Source organism: Oculina patagonica, chromosome 6 (assembly GCF_052425735.1).
Source record: "Oculina patagonica isolate OP01 chromosome 6, crgOcupat, whole genome shotgun sequence".
Taxonomy (NCBI): domain Eukaryota; kingdom Metazoa; phylum Cnidaria; class Anthozoa; order Scleractinia; family Oculinidae; genus Oculina; species Oculina patagonica.
The window spans coordinates 17,640,365-17,659,320 of record NC_135763.1 but is presented as its reverse complement, the minus strand read 5'-3'; the positions used below and the strand labels follow the sequence as shown (position 1 = coordinate 17,659,320).

At 37.5% G+C, this 18,956-nt stretch overlaps 1 protein-coding gene across 2 annotated transcripts; it reads left to right on the top strand.

The window, feature by feature from the left end:
• Nucleotides 1–3,093: 3,093 nt before the first annotated feature.
• On the top strand, nt 3,094–17,264 carry LOC144657275 (SCO-spondin-like). 2 transcript variants are annotated; one of them, XM_078517599.1, is made up of 18 exons: nt 3,094–3,175; nt 3,625–3,654; nt 4,185–4,217; nt 4,467–4,568; nt 5,147–5,314; nt 5,798–6,007; nt 6,736–6,906; nt 7,276–7,446; nt 7,865–8,035; nt 8,879–9,049; nt 12,518–12,688; nt 12,966–13,136; nt 13,440–13,610; nt 14,102–14,437; nt 14,799–14,978; nt 15,643–15,741; nt 16,187–16,236; nt 17,039–17,264. In XM_078517599.1, exons 1-17 carry the CDS (start codon nt 3,097–3,099, stop codon nt 16,201–16,203), a joined length of 2,451 nt encoding a protein of 816 aa, XP_078373725.1. In that variant the 5' UTR covers nt 3,094–3,096; the 3' UTR covers nt 16,204–16,236; nt 17,039–17,264. The 2 variants fall into 2 exon arrangements, with proteins under 2 accessions (XP_078373725.1, XP_078373724.1); XM_078517598.1 differs by having other exon boundaries at nt 5,144–5,314.
• The last annotated feature ends 1,692 nt before the right edge of the window (nt 17,265–18,956 follow it).

Here is an 18,956-nt window from a genome sequence, read left to right as displayed (position 1 = left end):
GTCACTGCCGTCAATTTTATCATGCAGAATATCTCTAACTAAATGATAGCGATATGACTGAATTAAATATTTTATTAGGACTAAATCAAGCCTGTAATTAAGTTAATCGGACACAACCCAACACGGTCATGATTTAGTGAGTAAAAATGGATCAAGACTGCTCTAGTATTGTTTATGGTTTTGAAACGTAGAAATAGAATCTGTGTTGTGGGTAAAAAAAAAATCCTTACCATTTTCATCATCCGAGCTCTCTGAAAATGGCCAAAACGCCGCAGAAAAATGAAAAGCCAAGGAAAAAACCAGCAAATGGCGAAACAGCATCTTGCTCCACTGAAACCGACTCTTCCTTCGAAGCCAGTTGTGTAAAAGAGAAACCGTAACCTTGAGTTTATATACCCGTCCATGAATTAATACTTAAAGGGCATTGAAATCGTGCAATGGAAGATGAAATGGTGAATAAAAGGAACCCAGGGAGACAAATTTAAACAATACACTTAGTTACTTTTGTTCTTTTTAACGGCTAAGAGCATCCAATGAAGAAAAGGTCATCGTATAAAATATAGGCATGGTAACGAAAATCTATCCTTTTGTTGCTTTTTAAATAGCCTCAACTCCAACAATAGCCATTTCTACAACGCTTTTAAACACTGAAATACAATTTATTGAAAAAAAAATTTGCGTGCGTGGCTTTACTGAGTAAATGACTGTGAATTAATATTAAAAATTGAACTGTAACCAGGATAAGACATATTAAAAGTGTAAAAAAGCGTTCTCTGGTTTAAAAAGTTAAGAAAAAATATGAGCTTTCGGCTATTTTACTATAGCCTTTAACGAATGTAAAAAAGAGAAAGCGCGTGGTTGGAAATATATGCAAGGGAGGGTGTGAAAACTATCCAACCACGCGCTTTCTCTTTTTTACATTCGTTAAAATAAAATATTTTTCTTACTTTTTAAACCAGAGAACGCTTTTTTACACTTTTAATGTGAATAAATATGCTATCTTGATTAAATTACTCCAAGGAAAAAATAAATTCAATTGATCGTTTCCCAATACTAAACAAAGATAAGGAATAAGACAACCCCAGTTGCACTGGTTGTCAGTAGTTACCTAAGGATTCGAACAGCTTTATTGTAAGAGTCGATCATACTGATCACGAGTGTCCCTATTTCAGAACTCTGCTTTGTGTTAATTTACGAAATCTATTACAATTAACAAAAGAAGGCTTTGAATTCATCAGTAAAAGCTATATTTTGTGAAAAGTTAGCATACTACTTAGTTCAAATTCTTACTAGTTATGTAAAAAAAGTGGCAAAAATATCTCTTAAATTGTTTTAAAGAATGTTTAATAGTATGATATAGTTTATGATTAAATAAGCCTTACGAAGAAAAAGAGAACGAACTTCCAAATTTATGCAGGGTTGTGATTCTAGAAGCTACTTAATTATTTTCTCGTTTCACAAAACTTCGATACTGAATGAAATATATGTAAGATGGGAAAGTAAGCTTTTCATCTAATAAAAAGGGGTCCGACCCATAAAATAAAACTCCAATAACGGAAATCCCTAGAATGTTTCGATATGTCACGTTGCGCACCATTAGTTTGCATTTTTAAAGTTTACTGGCTCCTATTATGTCGCGAACAAAATTTTGTTCCTTTCTATTGGAATAACTTCAGGTTTTTAGGAGTAATATAACCACATCGAGGGCGTTATTGTGATATTTTACCCTTCTTACTCACTCACTAAATTCTATATTACACATCATATCAGAAAAAAGGTTTTCTTTTAGTGTAAGCATACAGTCACTTTAAACACCACAAGACCTTTTTAATCAAGAACATTTTTGTTTCATAAAGATTTTGTCCGCCGGATTTTTCTCGATCAGTTTAATAACGTGGTTGCAACACATATTAAGCATTCGTGAGATGTTCAAAGAAGCCTTCTGGTAAACTAAGGCGGTCCCAATGAATTAATGATAATCAGTATGAAGGAAAGTACAAATTCATCAAATTTGCACCTATGCCTAACATTTGACAATACCCTGCTTGTAACAACATTAGTAAAAAAATGAATTGTGCATCGAAAAGAATGGCAGGGAAAATGATTTATAATTTCTGAAGAATAATTTGAGCGTTCATTGTTGTAATATTTGACAGACGGTTGTGGTTTTCTGGCGTATAAACACATCCCTTACACAATTTTTAGACCGCATAAGTGCGATTGGTAACAAAATAGCAAGGATCACCAACAATATATCTTTGAAAGCGGTGCGCAAAACTGGCTTGACATATCACTACTTGTGATTTAAAATTTCCCTTCTCGGTACCGACCTTGGCCATTACAATGAGAACTGAACACTTGACACAACACTGAACACTTGAATTGCATCAACTGTCAAGGAACTGTAAACGGTTAATATTGCTCTTTTACACTCAGTATAATGCTCATATTAGTAGCTCCCTTGTACCCAACGTAAAGTTCATCACAGGCTACAAATGCAACGCAAGGGGCGTCTTTTTAGTTTAAAAATAGCGAATATTCGTTGCACATGTAACCCATCATTAAAAAGATATAAAATTATATTTAGAATAGAGCGTTTCCACTTGAAAGCAAATTGGCCATTTATTCCTAAACAGTGAACTGTATTTCTTTTACTCATATGCAAAAATTCCTATTGTTTAGGAGCACCAATATGGCCGTCATGAAAACGCTCTATATTGCAATTTACTACCGAATTAAAACCACACGGGATGTGAGAACGTAATCTTCAAAAACAACAAACCAAAGACTATTTCTAGATCAAAACTCTTGCATGCAATAATACTCGAGCTAATGATACCTCCCGCTAAAAAAAATGTATTACTAAAAAATGGATATAAGTATTTTTTCCAAATGGAGATTGTTAACATTTCTTCAGGAACGTGGTTTTACCGCTTTAGAAGGGATTGTATGTACACCAGAAGAAATATTTGGTGAACAATATTTCAACCGTGATACTGGTTCAAGTGTCATAAAACCGATATAAAATGGCTCTTTTGTTTTAAAAGCTTTTATAAAAGAATTTTAATTGAAAAATTGCATTTTGTTGTAATAGCTATGGAGAGACAAGTGGTCTTGATTTTACTCTTTGTTGCGGGCTTTTCTTTCTCTTTTGCAACGGAAGAAAATGAAGCAGGTAATTGAGCTATTGATATGTTATATCAGAGACATAAGATGTAAGAGGGGCTACTTGAAAGAAAGGAAGAAAATATTGACAAGGGACAACTGCAGTCAAATTCTACTTAAGGAAAACCTAAGTAACGTAATAGAGTCCTTGCGATTCTATAAATGAAAATATATTCTTCAGACCTTTTACACTGGATCCAGTTATAAAATACTGACCAAAAATACTGGATTTTTACTCTCAAATGTTGCCAAAATTGTGAGGTTAAACTGGAGCACTGACTCTCCATTATCTGTCTTTGTGCTAAAATTTGATCGTGAAAACGATCGAAAACGAAGTCTATAATATTGTTACTTTGAGTGGTACTTAAGAGTTGTTTCAATTTCTTTTCTTTCCTCGTAATTGTTTCAGTGGATAGTTTATTATGCTTCACAACTCATTTTTTTCTTTTTTTTTTCTAGGCCCTGCAGAGGAACTGGAAGATTTGCAAGGTAGTTGAAGTAGATAATAAACGATTGCAAAATGGCTAAGACGATATTTAGTATTCATGGTTTTCATTTAAGTCGAAATCATCTAAAGCTTTATCAAAAGAAGTGAAATTACTATAAAACAGCGATACAGACACCAAAAGGTAAATTTTACGGACGTTTATTACAGTATACTTACGCATTTGAGGCTTAACAGATGAAATGATGAAATTATGCTTTAAAAATTACTCAGAAAGGAAAGGTCATAAGTTCGCCTCCTTCTACTGGGGTCTCGGAATAATAAATTTTCTGGGTAGGTCTACTAAGAGTATATCTCTAGAACTAAAATCGTTTACATTCGTTTTTTTTTTTTCTCGATACGAATGATAATGAATACCAAAATTCAGTACCCGTTGTATTACACATTAAAGATCCATACGAGAAGAGACATTTGTATAAAAAGATAGTTGGGAAAACTACTGTTTAAAATTAATATATCGCTCAATAATATAATAAAATAATGTGTTGTTAATTTTTTTGTCCCTCGATTACAGAGAGCTTGCAAGATGAGACCAACCCGATCATAGGTATATGACCGTATATGTTCTTTTGATATCAATGTAATGCGAATAAAATGAAAACTTAAAACCTCTAAAAAAAACTTTTATACACAAAATAAAAAAAAAGATGAAAAGTAATGTATATTTGGTTGAAAGTCGGGTGCAACAAATTGGACTGTTTAATGGTTTGATCGAAAAAAACGTTTGTGTCTCTTTTCGTCTACTGTTTTACAGTTGTAGGTTGATCACTTTTATTTGATACATTCGATTCCTTAGGATGCTCCGACAGGTCAAGATACTGGTGCCGTAGATATAGGAGGCATTGTTTTCATCCTTTTGTCTCCAGGTTCTGTCCAAAAACCTGTGGTCGATGTTCTGGTGAGTTTTTAATTTCGCAAAAAGGTGAAATATCTGTACCGAGAAGGATAGTGTTTAATAGGCTCATTCAAGTGCCACATCAAAAATTTGGTAAATATTGTTATTGACCAAGCGTGAAGCCCAGATATATAAATATTGACCGAGGTCAATTTTTTCTTGTTATCATGGACAAAAAAAAAAAAAAAAAAAAAAAAAAAAAACAAAAAATAGTGCGATCTCCAAAACCACTGTGTTTACTATCAATTCTAACGCTTTGAGAACCATTCTCTTGAAACTATTTTCGGTCCCAAAGCCCTGCTAATCAATTTCAAAATTCCCAATGTTTTCAAAATCCATGACCCTTCGTGTGGTTTCTTTCAAATGAAGGAAAATTCATTTAGCAAATGTGGCCATATTTACTTGCCTGGATACCAAAGGTAGCATGGTATAGTAACCAAGCCTTCATTCAGATGCTATAATCACCTCTCGCGTGGTGATTTGAGCCTCTTAAGCCAAGTTTCTCATCACCAATCAGAATGGCCCAATTCTTATAACCACCTCTGAAATTATACTTTTAATACATATTCCTGCTTTAGGAGGAGGAGGAGGCTGGAGCTCGTGGAGTGCTTATGGTCCATGTTCCAAATCATGTAGTTACGGCTATCAATCCCGATCAAGGAAATGCAACAATCTCTCATCCGGGAAAAGTGCTTGTCCGGGGCCCACAGTAGAACAGCGGAATTGCAACGAGCACGTGACGTGTCCAGGTATGCAGCACTAACAGAGAATTTTATCTTGCCAAACGGAAACGCAAGTTGAAAACTTTCGTTTACTTGCGTTTCTGTTTGGCCAGGACTTGCGTGCACTTGCGTCGACTTGCGAACAATTGCGTTGACTTGCATTCATTTTGGTGGAGATAAAATTTGCAATTAAGTTAACGCAAGTATTTCACTGTTTGGCCACCGAACGCAAGTCAAAGCATTTGCAGTTTACTTCAAGAACTGAATTGCACCTCATAGCATTTTAAATGGCTTTTTTCCAAACTTGCGTGCACTTGCGACTAAACTTGCATGTTCGTTTGGCCACCCAACGTAAGTCTGTACGCAAGTTCAACTTTCGATTACTTGTGTTCACTTGCGTTACCGTTTGGCCAGCGCTTTAGAAAACAAAATATTCTCGTTCATTTTAAGGACTAGATATGTTCCCTGACAAGCTCTGTGTAAAATAGATCACCTATATACTTTCTGCAGGTAATGTGGGATCACTAGCTGCTGCCGTGGCTGCATCATCTGAAGGCCAGTGGACAGCTTGGGGTGAATACAGCAAGTGCAGTAAATCGTGTGGAGAAGGAATGCAATCGAGAATTCGCAAATGCCTCAACCCTTCTCAACCATTTGGCCACAAAACATGTCAAGGAGCTTTCAGACAGCGCCGACCATGTAACATTCACCCTTGTCCAGGTAACTCAAGGAATAGACCTTCGCTAAGTAAAATTTGGAAACAACGGTAGAAGAAACACCCTCTGAATTACTAACTAGTAACTAAAATTCTAAATGTAGACCTTAAGAAACCCTCAAGGATAAAGATCTATGGAAGATAAATGTAACAAACACATAGCGAACGGTTTTTATTTAAAACAAGGTAACGCGATTATCGCCCAGAACCTTCCCTTCGAACGCCGGTCACGCCGGTTACTAACTAGTAACTAAAATTCTAAATGTAGACCTTAAGAAACCCTCAAGGATAAAGATCTATGGAAGATAAATGTAACAAACACATAGCAAACGGTTTTTATTTAAAACAAAGTAACGCGATTATCGCCCAGAACCTTCCCTTCGAACGCCGGTCACGCAAGCTATTAACAACAGTAACAATTTTGGTTACTTGGGTCCACTAGGAATCAAAAAAGGTTACTTGTGTTGTGCATTTTTAAATAATGAAAAAGTAACTACATTACTATTTGAGCCCAATTCTAACGAATGGATTTTGCTTCCAAATGGTTTTCTTCCATTTGGTAGAACGAACCACACCAAGATATTGAGCTCAAATTAGTTTACTGATTTCTTAATAATTCCCTTCTTTGATATCCGCAAGCCATTGTCAATAATTAAACTTGACATTCTAAAATGTTTACTATCACCTTCGTTATAATAGCTTTCCTTTATATTTTTTCTCTTTGCTTCTTCAGTTGACGGCAGTTGGAGTTCATGGGGACAGTATGGACCCTGTAGTAAGAGCTGTGGTGGAGGTGTACAATACAAATATCGCAAATGCAAAAACCCTCCGCCAAAACATGGCGGTCAACGCTGCATAGCGCTGTCCATGCTGTCTCGAGAGTGTAACACACAAGCATGTTCTGGTAAATAACCGCTTATTATCGCTTATAAGTTGCTGTTGCTTCAACTAAACATGACATTATCTGTACCTGTGTGATGTTTGCTACCATAATTGCTATCAGTGTAAAGACGAAAATATGACCGGGACAGAGATGCTTGTCAGAAAGAGTGAGTTAGACCAATTTGGGTGTGGTTTAACCCGCTGCTGCATTATCTCAAAACAAACAACGATATTCACATTTTCCTTTTTTGTTTTTCTTTAGCCAAAGATATAGTCGAGGTTCAGGGATAAATAAATCATTTATTTTGTTCTATTCCCCCGAGCCTCGGAGCCAAGTTAGAATATTTTAAAATATATCGGAATTGCCTATTGAATCGATGCTTCTCCACAGTTGACGGTAATTGGGGTCCTTGGGGAGTCTACAGCCAATGTACCAAAAGCTGTGGAGGAGGCTCACAGTACCGAACCAGAACCTGCGATAACCCAGCGCCTTTTAGCGGTGGTAAACATTGTTCTGGGCCATCTCGACAAACAAACGCGTGTAATACGCAAGGATGTCCTGGTAAATATGCAATTAACTTATTCATTTCGTTTTATAACGTTTTTCCTTTAGTTGCAAGCCATTTCTATGGATATTGACTGATTGTTCCTTGATATTTTTCTCATGAATGTAATAAAGATATACTTTGGTGAGTTAGGGTAAGGGAAGGTGAGGGAAGGGAAGGGAAAAAGGATGGCAGGGGAGGAGAGGGGAGAGGTTGTTTCGTCACATGACCCGAGGTGAGAGAGGTGAGCTGAGGTGGCAAATTGGCAGTCTCGCACTAGTCTTGACTGGTAGAATTACAAAATGAGTGTTACAAGGGAAAAAAATAACTCATGGTTTCCCAAAACGGATGGGTTTTGAGAGCAAATTAGCGTCCCCCCCCCCCCCCCCCTCCGTTAACTTAGAATAACTTGACCAATAATAATTGTTTTCATAGTTGATGGTAATTGGGGTCCTTGGGGCATGTTTGGAGGGTGTTCAAAGACTTGTGAAAGTGGTGTAAGATATAGAAGCCGAAGTTGCAACAACCCTGCACCATCCAGTGGCGGTAAAAATTGCCAAGGTCCATCAAACCAGGCACAGAACTGCAATACACATCCATGTGCTGGTAGGACAATCATTTTATTCGTCTACTTTTCGTACATTTTCATGTTTATATGTTAACATCCAATTTCAGGCTGTAGTATTTTATGCCAATTAATCTTGTTTCTTTTGCTGTATTGGGGAAGTCACGAGCTTTTTTAAATTCCTCAAATCACGAATCACGCATATGGAATTCCACGAATATGAAGTATCTGGCTGGATTTCTGGCCAACCTCTGTCTCTCAGGTAACGGAAAGAAAAACAAGGACCGTTTTTCAGAATCTTCACTGCTTGCTGCTATTGTTGCTAGCGTTCTGTGAATTCTGAAAACACGTGTAGAGTGCAATGTTAAAGAATTGTAGTTCTTTTTATCCTATACTGATTTATGAACCTCTAGTAATCTCTTTTCACGGAAATTATCATTGAATTCTACGAATCATAACCTTGAAGATGGAATGATCATGCGTCTAGCAATTAGGGACCATCTATTCACTGTTCACTTCTTTCGAGGACTCATTTTTGCCCAAATCACGCGTCGCGCATAACCCCTTTTCCACCCTGTTTAATGCAAAAATCGAAACTGGCGAAAATTGATCAAAGAAGATAAACTAAGCGGTGCCCGAATTAATTATGATCTGTTGCTGTCTTTATTGCATAAAAAGAAGTTTTTATTTTTCGCTAATAGTAAAATGTTTCTTATGACTAGTAGTACAGAACCCTCAAAAGCCGCTTCAAAAAAGACATCTCCGCCCATGGAAAATAAGGCTGCCTGCACGATAAAAAAGTTCGAAGTGAAAATTGTTAGTCATTTCCCTTACATGAAATATAAATTTATCTCTCGTGGAAAACTTTAATTTTGTATTCACAGTCGATGGTTCTTGGTCACCATGGGGACAATACAGTCAATGCACCAAGAGTTGTGGTGGAGGCTCACAGTACCGAACGAGAACATGCAATAACCCAGCACCTTCCGGTGGCGGTAAACAGTGTCCAGGGCTCTCTCAACAATCAAAACACTGCAATTCGCAAGCATGCACTGGTAAAATAAATTAATGATAACAGAGATCTGCTGTATAAATTAGTCCGTTGAGTAATTGTAGGTCTATCGTCTGAAACTCGACCCGTAATGCTCTATACTATAATGTTGTTTTTGCTCAGTTTATATTTTATAGCGTAAACGGACTGTACAACACTACAATTTTAACTTCCCATAAGTGGGCACCTCCCTTAAGCCAGCACTTTAATTTACAGACCGCAAGTGCGTCCGCTTACAATCGCAAGATCTAGAAGATCGACTGTATTTGTGACATTTTTAATATGACCACATCTTTGCTTGAATAGCCCTTTTTACAGTTCCCGGCGCCATATTGGAATAGTAACCGCGCAGACATCAAAGCGAGGCTAGAGTTGACCCGCGCCTGAGCGAGAAGAGAGATTACAGTGAGGATTCGGCAATTTGCTCGTCTTTTTTCGCGTTTTTCGAAAAATAATCGAAAGTTTCAATTCTAATATTACTCCTTCGTCATCTCCTAAGATGTAAGGAAAATATTGGACCGCTTTTGGCTGTAAAAAAAGGCGAGCGAGCTTCTCACGGGTCTTCACTTGTTTTGGTTTCCCAAGGAGATCCAGCGAAGAAATCCAAGATGTAATCAGATAAAGCGCCAGCATGGTAAGGGAAATTTCTTCGTCCTTAAAGCAAATGTTCTTTTCTCAGATCATTACAGCAAAGGATATATACACAAATCGCCTGAGTAAGCCGGTGGGATTTACGAAAGGTTTTTAATGTGCAATGTTTACAAAACTTCTGTTTACTTGTTCCTTATCACTAAAGATGATGTTGATAATATTTAACATCAATAATGCCCTACTGTTGACAAGTTTACAGTGAAATAAATATCCCAAATCAGGAAATTATTCCCAATTTTGCAAACGGTTTTATTTTTTAGTCGGGTAGATTTTTGGTATTTTTACAAGAATAAATTTAACAAAGAGTTACTTTTAGATAGAGTTTAATATTAGCTTAGTAAAATAAGGTTTTAATATTATCTCATAGGCGAAGAGCTATCCTAGTAAACATGGATTGTGATACAATCTAAAAGGAGTCCCCCAGATAAAAGAAGACACAGAGAATCATCTACTCAACAAATGGAAAGACCACAAGCAGAGGGCAAATTGTTGAAGAGTTGAAAAAAGTTTTCACAGTTGAAATTACTGCATCAGCTATGCAGTCATTGACTTAATAGTTTTGAAATAAGTCATTTATGATGGTGTTTCTAAAAAGCGTTTTCACAGTTCCTGATGTTGTAATAAAAAAATACCCACCCAAACACAATGGTAAGGCTTATGTGATGCAGGAAAATGAGGACCTTGCATTACTGGTAGAAGCTTCAAAGTCTAAAACTTTTTATGATCAAATTTAAAATAAATCATTGCTATTATTTTACATGTCCAGGTACAGCTGTATTCGTTCTTTATTCTTGCCTCATCCTGGCCTCTGTTTAGCCTAAGAATAAGGTGGGGCCCCGGGCCCCTCCCCTAGATCCGCCACTGTGTTCTCTATTTTGGAGAGAAATCACTCAGTTTTTTTACACCAAATTCTTGTTAAGAGGCAAGAGACACTTCACCCCTAAGACATTCCTCAGAAGGGTGCAACAAGAGAAACTCCTACCTCGATAATGGCTGAGTTTTATATGGACACTGTTCTTGTTCGTAATGAACCAGAGTTCCACCCAGCTTCATGATTAAAGTTTAAAGTACATCTACATGTACATATAAAATTCCCTTTGGCATAGTAACATAATTCATCTCAATTCCGTGGGAAAAGTGGAAATTTATTTTTTTTAAAACTTGTCGAAGCTCCATCAATGTTTGGAACAGTTTACCAGCAGAAGTCACAGGACCCGGACACACGTAACATAAATGCACACTTATCCTCCAAGAAACATTTACTTTATTGTCATGTTAAAAGAATAATTCATCTAAAACATAACATCAATATTTTCAAAACTACATGTTATGATGTAGGAGCTATATTTTTATAGCTCCCCACTTTTTTTTTAAAACAAAAACATTCAAAAATTTTGTTTATTATATAAATAGGTATTGACATATTTTCCGGTTTTAGTGAATAAGACCCATGAGTGGTCAACCCTTTACTGTTCGGGAATGAACAGCCTCAAAATTTCACCCAGTCAATACATACACATGTATATTAGAGGTGATGAAAACAAACAGTAATTAAATTTGGCCTGAATTTCAACCAAATTCTCCTAACCACAACTGACGAATGCATAGAGACCAATAAGTTGAGAATATATGCATTGCTAAAGTATGAAGATAAAAGAGTTGCCTTCTAAACTCTTCTGGAGAAATGATTCATGCTGGGTAATCACTGAGGGACCATTAAACTACCCCGGCTGTTGTGAGGCTGAACCCTAACTTTGCTTGACATTCAACCAGTTTTTTCAATGTGCATTATTTCCTTTGCAGCTCAATCAGACTAACCATCAGGTGATTTATAAAGTGCTATAATACTGCTGGTTGATGACAAAAAGGGATTTCCTTTGCTTTTGCATGTTAATTTCTTGAGTAGAAGTTTCTCTATGCCTTCTTTTAAGTGGGGGATTCCTTGTAGATTGTTTCACAATCCTTGTTTACTGGGATAGCTCTTCACCTGTGAAATAATATTAAAACTTTATTTAACTAAGCTAATAACCATAACTTTATCTAAAAGCAACTCTTTGTTAATAATTAGCCGGTATCTTAATTTGTTATTCTTATAAAAATACAATACCAGACTCAAGAATAAAAAAAAAAAACAGTTTGCAAAATTGGGAATAATTTCCTGTTTTGGGGTATTTATTTCACTGTAAACTTGTCAACAGTAGAGCATTATTTGATGTAAAATATTATTAACATCAACTTCAGCGATAAGAAACAAGTAAACAAAAGTTTTGTAAACATTGCACATTAAAAACCTTTCGTAAATCCCACCGGCTTACTCAGGCGTTTTGTGTATATATCCTTTGCTGTTATGATCTGAGAAAAGAACATTTGCTTTAAAGACGAAGAAATTTCCCTTACCATGCTGGCGCTTTATCTGATTACTACATCTTGGATTTCTTCGCTGGATCTCCTTGGGAAACCAAAACAAGTGAAGACCCGTGAGAAGCTCGTTCGCCTTTTTTACAGCCAAAAGCGGTCCAATATTTTCCTTACATCTTAGGAGATGACGAAGGAGTAATATTAGAATTGAAACTTTCGATTATTTTTCGAAAAACGCGAAAAAAGACGAGCAAATTGCCGAATCCTCACTGTAATCTCTCTTCTCGCTCAGGCGCGGGTCAACTCTAGCCTCGCTTTGATGTCTGCGCGGTTACTATTCCAATATGGCGCCGGGAACTGTAAAAAGGGCTATTGAATTGTATTCCTAATGCTAAGAAGAAAAAAAACCAGAACTTTTTATTTCTGATAAAAAAAAAGTAATAATACCTAATTTCCTTCGTAGTTGATGGTAACTGGTCTCCCTGGAGCGTGTTCGGACAGTGTACCAAGAGTTGTGGAGGAGGTCGCAAGTACAGAACGCGAAAATGTGACAACCCAGCGCCATCAAACGGAGGAAAAAATTGCCAAGGGCCTTCTAACCAGGCGCTGGATTGTAATACGCTTGCATGTCCGGGTAAATACCTCGTCTATTAGTAACATACCGATCCGTTGACAAAATTATAATTTCTTACTGCTGCTTTACTGTGTTACTTTTTTTAGTTTGTTCCTTTGTTTTTGAATGTTGTGTGATTTTACATCGACATATTTTAATGCCTATTAACGTTATGATTCATTTTTCCCACCGTTAAGTAAATAACTCAAAATTTAGTTAGTAAAAGGTAAGCATTTTGTTTCAGAAATCCAATCAGTTTAAAAGTTAACGAATAAGCTATATTTTTTTCTTCTTTTAGTTGATGGTCAATGGTCCCAATGGAGAACTTTCGGGGTATGTTCTGTGACTTGTGGAGGAGGTTTTAAACACAGAAGAAGAAAATGTGACAACCCTGCACCAGCTAGCGGAGGAAAGAACTGTCAGGGACCGTCGTTTCAATCAATTGCTTGCAAAGTACAAGCTTGTCCAGGTAGAGTAATAAGTTTTTTTTTCTTGTTTTAGTCTTCCGCTTGGAAATTGCACTTAAGCATTCACAGAAGTATTTATGTGGAACACTCATTACGCCTTGTAAGCAAAACAGTACGAAAATGGAATTGTCGTCATGGTGTAGTCGACCATACATTGCTTCAATTTTAAAATGCAAAAGGGATGCAAGCTTTCAGAGAAATGCACACTGATTTAGTAGAATTTTCTGCCACAAACCAGTGAATAAAGTTAAGCAGCAGATGTATATCACTAATTTCAAAATAAAAATGTACTTTGATTAACTTAGTTGCTGGTCAGTGGTCGTCTTGGAGCCAGTATGGTGTGTGCAGCGCGTCGTGTGGAGGAGGTTCTCAATACAGAAGACGAAAGTGCGACAACCCACCCCCAGCAAATAGTGGTGGATCTTGTGTAGGACCAAGTCAACAATCACGAAGTTGCAATTCACAACCTTGTAAAAGTAAGGTGGCTTTCTTTCACACTTTTACTGAGAATTTGTCTGCGTTGCTAGTTAAAGCAGTACTTTAGTTCTTCTATTTAAAGGATTAATGGAGATTTGCTAGCTACGGATGTTTTAGCTATTGGTAGTTCTGCTGTTCTTAAAAAGCCTAGGCATGCGTGGCTTCCAATCTAAAGCCTTTTTTTTTTTCACCTGGCTTTCTTTGTTACGGATTGCGTTTTTGAAAACTTCGAACGTCACTTTCATTCGCATATATTGGCCGTTCACATTATTTATAGGTCTTATTTTTAGAAATACTCTATAACAGTAAAAAGACTCTCAAAGTCTAGAAGAATACGCTTTTAAACTATGAAGAGGACCTCAATTGATGGTAATTTTTATAATCCTATTACTCAAATAAAACTTTCTGCTACAAGCAAAGTGGGTCGAGTGGGTCGTATTGCATCCATTGCAAAAAAAATGTTGAATAAAGCCTTTTTTCTCAATCATAGCTGATGCTAGCTGGTCCCAATGGAGCAGATACGGCCCTTGCAGCAAGCGATGCGGGGGAGGTTCTCAATACAGAATCCGAAAATGCGACAACCCACCACCCTCATACAGACCATACAGAGGCCCATACAGACCATACAGACCAGGCAGACCGTACAGTCGCGGGGCATACAGACCAAACAATCGCGGGGCGTTCAGACGTCCATACAGTCGCGGGGCATACAGACCATACAGTCGCGGGGCATACAGACCATACAGACCAGACAGACCAAACAGTGGCGGATCCTGTATAGGACCAAGCCGAGAATCACGGCGCTGCAATGCACAACCTTGTAAAGGTAACACTGGTGAAAGTTAAGAAATTGTCTTTTCTGTCAAAGTTTTTGTTGGTTTGTTTGTTGGTTGGTTTTTGTTTTGATAAATTCTAGCAAGAACTATAATTGGTTAGTAGTCAAAATGCTTCTAACAATAAACGAAGTTCATAGGTTATAATCCTTGAAATGCTTTTAAAAAGGGCATTTCTCTTATTTGTTTTCAAATACATTCAAATATCGCTGGATAAATAGGTGTTTGGTAAAGCCTTTGCGGTTTCTATTGGTCAACGCGTAAAGCGAAACTAGTACCGTCATTCCGCATATTTCAATTTATGAGAGGAAAAGTAACATTTTGTTGTTGTTGTTGTTTTTTTCTTAATGCAAGTTGACGGTGGGTGGTCGTCTTGGGGTCCTTACGGCAAATGCAGCCGCTCGTGCGGATCAGGAGGCAGGCAAACAAGACGCCGAACATGTTCCAACCCGGCTCCTGCATATGGCGGCAGATCTTGCCGAGGATATTCTCAGCAGAGTAGAAGATGCGGGAGTAGAGTTCCATGTCAAAAAAGTGAGTTTTTCTTTTACTGTATTAAGTTTTGAAAGTAATTTTCTTTACTTAACGCTAACATATAGCCTTTAAAATAAGTAGTTAAAGCGTGCAGACCGCAAATTTCCTTTATTTTCTCCTTAAGACCGAGACCGCCCTATATGTTTGATTGTAAACCGCCAGCAGACCGACGATCAAAATCGGCTTAATCCGCCAGACCGCCAGAGTATAACAGACCCCCTATATTCATTGTGGGAAGCGCGGGGGCCTACTGGTTAGCGCGCTCGACTGCGAGTCGAACTGCCCCAGTTCAAGCCCTGACCGGCGCGCTGCGTTGTGTTCTTGGGCAAGACACTTTACTCTCACAGTGCCTCTCTCCATCCAGGTGTATAAATGGGTACCGGCGAATTTGCAGCTGGGGGTAACCCTGCGATGGACTAGCATCCCATTCAGGGACGGGAGAAGCAATACTCCTAGTCGCTTAATGATCAAAAACTGGGATAAGCTCCGGCTGTATGGGCCACTTGGCTCGGACACAGACTTTACCTTTTACCTATATTCATTACAAAAAAAAACACCCACGAAAAAATAACTGAATTTCAAATCATGATTATATTCTTTTTCTTTGTTACCAAACATTTCTGCAATCAACGAAAGTGATAACCGATTGTCTTATTTCCTGCAGCTTGCAGAGACACTCGGAGTTACGGCTACTGTAGATACGTCCTGAGGAGTTACAGATGTGGACGATATTACAAATCTTGCAGAAAAACCTGCGATGCATGTACGTATTCATCTGTTTTAATTCAAACCAACTTGAATATTTTGTTTTAAAGATATAAAAAAAATATTATTGTGAAAGGCTACGAAAGACGTTGTACTATACTGACAGTATTCTGATCGCCCGAAACTTGACCGTCCTAGGAGATTAACCCTACCTCGAGCTTTTACATGGCTCAAATAAACAAAAAATAACTTTCCTGCATTTAGAAGGGTAACCATAACAAGCAGATAGGGTTACCCTTCTCCTAGGGTAACCCTACCTCACATTAAACGAAACCGGAAAAAAAAAAAAAAAAAAAAAAAGGAGGGTAACCATAGGAGGGTTACCCTTCTTCTATAACTCAGCGGGAGTTATTAAAAATTCTTAGTTTTAAATGAAAGTAATGTGCTTCAGTTTGTCGCACTTGAGATTTTTATATATTAACACCATACCCAATGTTTTGCAGGCAACTACAAGTACTAGACGAAACATTTTATAATTGGAGGAGTATAAAAGGTAAAAAACCACTATCGACGTAAATATGGAGTACCTCTGATCTTTAAGAAGCTTTTAAGTGATATGTTGAGTAATTTATATAAGGAGCACAATCAGCTACCCTGACATAAAACAAAACCGTAATAGTTTGCTTCTCCAGATAAATAAGAAAAAAGGATGCTAAAGCAAAAAGGAAAAAAATGGTTGCGATAGGGTAGGATTAATATGCATTACCAACGTCACAGTTGAAAAATGAAAGATGTGTACGCTTTTTTAAGATAACCTATCCCATGACGTATCTGCTGTCCTCTCTCTATTTTAACAATGGAAAGCAGATCGAAGTGTAAGAAGTCAGCGAATGTTGTTTTTGTTTCCATTGTTTCTATATCTTATTCTGAATAAAGATTAATATACCGTGAAAAAAGGGGGCCCAAAAAAAAAAAAAAAAAAAAAGCCAAAATTATTGGGAAAAAGGAAAAAAAAAAAGTCTTCTATAAAAAAAAAATAAAAAAAAAAAAAAAGGAAAAAAATAATCTTTCCACCCCCACAAAAAAAAAAAAATATATAATAAAAAAAAAAAAAAAAAAAAAAACATACCAATGCTGTCTACCCAGAATCCCATTCGGTCTTATCGTTCATGGTTTGTGCTTTTCACGGGTCAACGTTTCTTCAATCAGGTATATATATTAATAATATAGCCTAGCGCTTCGCACCTCGTCGCCGACGCTTCGCGCCGTCCTAGCGCTATCGGAGGAAAAAACTCCGGAAAGCCTGTTCGCAGGCTATTAATAATATTAATATATTCATTTTTTTCTATTTGCAGCGTATGATGTCAAAGTCGTAGTATGCGAAGGGGCTTAAGGGTCGGTGTGTTGAATTTCATTGCTAGCTGGTTAGGGAACAAAATGTACCCATTCTATTCTACAATGTTCTGTACGAAGATTAATGTCTTACTATTATGCTGTTTTGTTCTTTGTCTCGAGCCACCTTTATTATATTTTTGGTATGTTTGTTTACTCTTGAAGATATCAATAAAATGATACAAGTTACAATGATTTGTTCCTTTTATTTTGAGTTTGTTCGTGTACGTTGAAATTCGGTCGCTTCTTTGAACAAGTAGTTTAAGTCCGTTGCAATCACAACGATTGGAAGAGCCAAAAGACTTTCAGTGTGCCTGTGCTTTTTACTTTCTCCGGCATGAAGTGATCCAACGTTATGCTACAGTAGCATAACGTTTGATCACTTCACGCTGTCCCAGGGAGAGGGCGGGGGGTGGGGGGGGGGGGGTGAAAGAAAAAAAAGAAAAAAAAGTCTGTGTCAATCAAGCCGTTGCTAAGAAAGATGTCACCCAAAGTTTTGATTTTCTCGGAAATATTTTAATATCAATGACTGCATACCGTGTGAAATGCGAATGGTGGCGGTTTTTGCGCTTGATCTTTCACGCTGCTGGGATGTTTTTTCACATCTTCAGCCAGATTTTTTAACCTGATGTTTTACGTCAATAAGAATGTTTTGGCGGCGTGGAATAACAAGCGAAAAATTTGGCACTGTTGACATTTAACAACCAAAAAAGGGTAAAATGTTTCAGAATCATTGGAGGTATTTTAACAATTATAAGTCGCAAGCCTTACTTTTGCCGGTCTGGTCACCGTTATCACTGTTTGTTGTTTTGATGTTCGGCAAACTTCAAGGAAGAAAACAAGCTTCAAGTTTATAGCTATTGAGCTTTGTGCACAGCCAAGACCAAAACATGCGAACTAAACAATGACCTTCGTAAAGCTATTCACTTTGCCTTCAGCAACTTTTTGATAGCTACTGCGCACACTCGGTTTTCCGGCACCGCTATGCCACATTGATCGAGTCGTGTAACAAAGGAAGTCCACCCCCCCCCCCCCCCTACACTGTCCATATTTAAGAAATTGGCTAACGTAGGCTCTATCCCTGATAATTACCCGCAGTACCAATTTATATTTCTGGTTGAAGAGAGTCATTTGTTAACGTTGCGGGGGACAGGTTCCGCTCATCGGTATGCCTATACAGTCAACTCTCGTTATAGCGGACACGCTCTGGACGTCGTTTAGTGTCCGCTATAGCGAGAGTCCGTTATGACCTCAGTAATTTCCAGTCAAACCTTTTGGCGGGGATCTGGATTTTGTCCGTAATAGCAAGTGTCCGATATAGCTGGGTGTCCGCAAAGCGAAAGTTGACTGTATAAAAAAAATGGGAAACTTTCGGAAGCGTAAAAAGAAGCAATTTTGTGTTAAAGAATTCAACGCAGATAGGGGAAGGGGGGGGGGGGGGGGGGGCGGTTTTGAGGCCCGCGCTGACTTTGAACTTTTATATGGCAACAATCTAGTATAGTTGTATGATGTGTCAGGAACTTGACATCACCATGGCAACGACATTTTGACAGGCATGTTTTCCCAAATTTGTAATTTTGCGCGTTTCTGTTTATAAAAATCAACTTAAATGGAATTATGTTTACATTTTTACGGGTTTAAAGCACATTTTTCTTTACTTTGAGTACTTTGCAGTGATTTTGGGTGGTTTTCTGTCATTTTGGAAAAATTTTGAAATCCAAGATGGCGGATCCAAGATGGCGGCTGTTTTGACATCATGATTTAATTGTCACGTGATGTTACGTCACCATCCCACTTGACGTATACCAAAAGAAAGAGTTTCGGACATACAATACATCCTATAAGCTTCATGGTGATTGCTTAAATATTCCGGAAGTTACA

Coding starts and splice junctions, on each gene's coding strand:
- LOC144657275 (XM_078517598.1), top strand. CDS start 3,097: ATGGAGAGACAAGTGGTCTTGATTTTACTCTTTGTTGCGGGCTTTTCT. Junction 5,315..5,797: donor CGAGCACGTGACGTGTCCAG/GTATGCAGCACT, acceptor TACTTTCTGCAG/GTAATGTGGGATCACTAGCT. Junction 14,438..14,798: donor CAATGCACAACCTTGTAAAG/GTAACACTGGTG, acceptor TCTTAATGCAAG/TTGACGGTGGGTGGTCGTCT.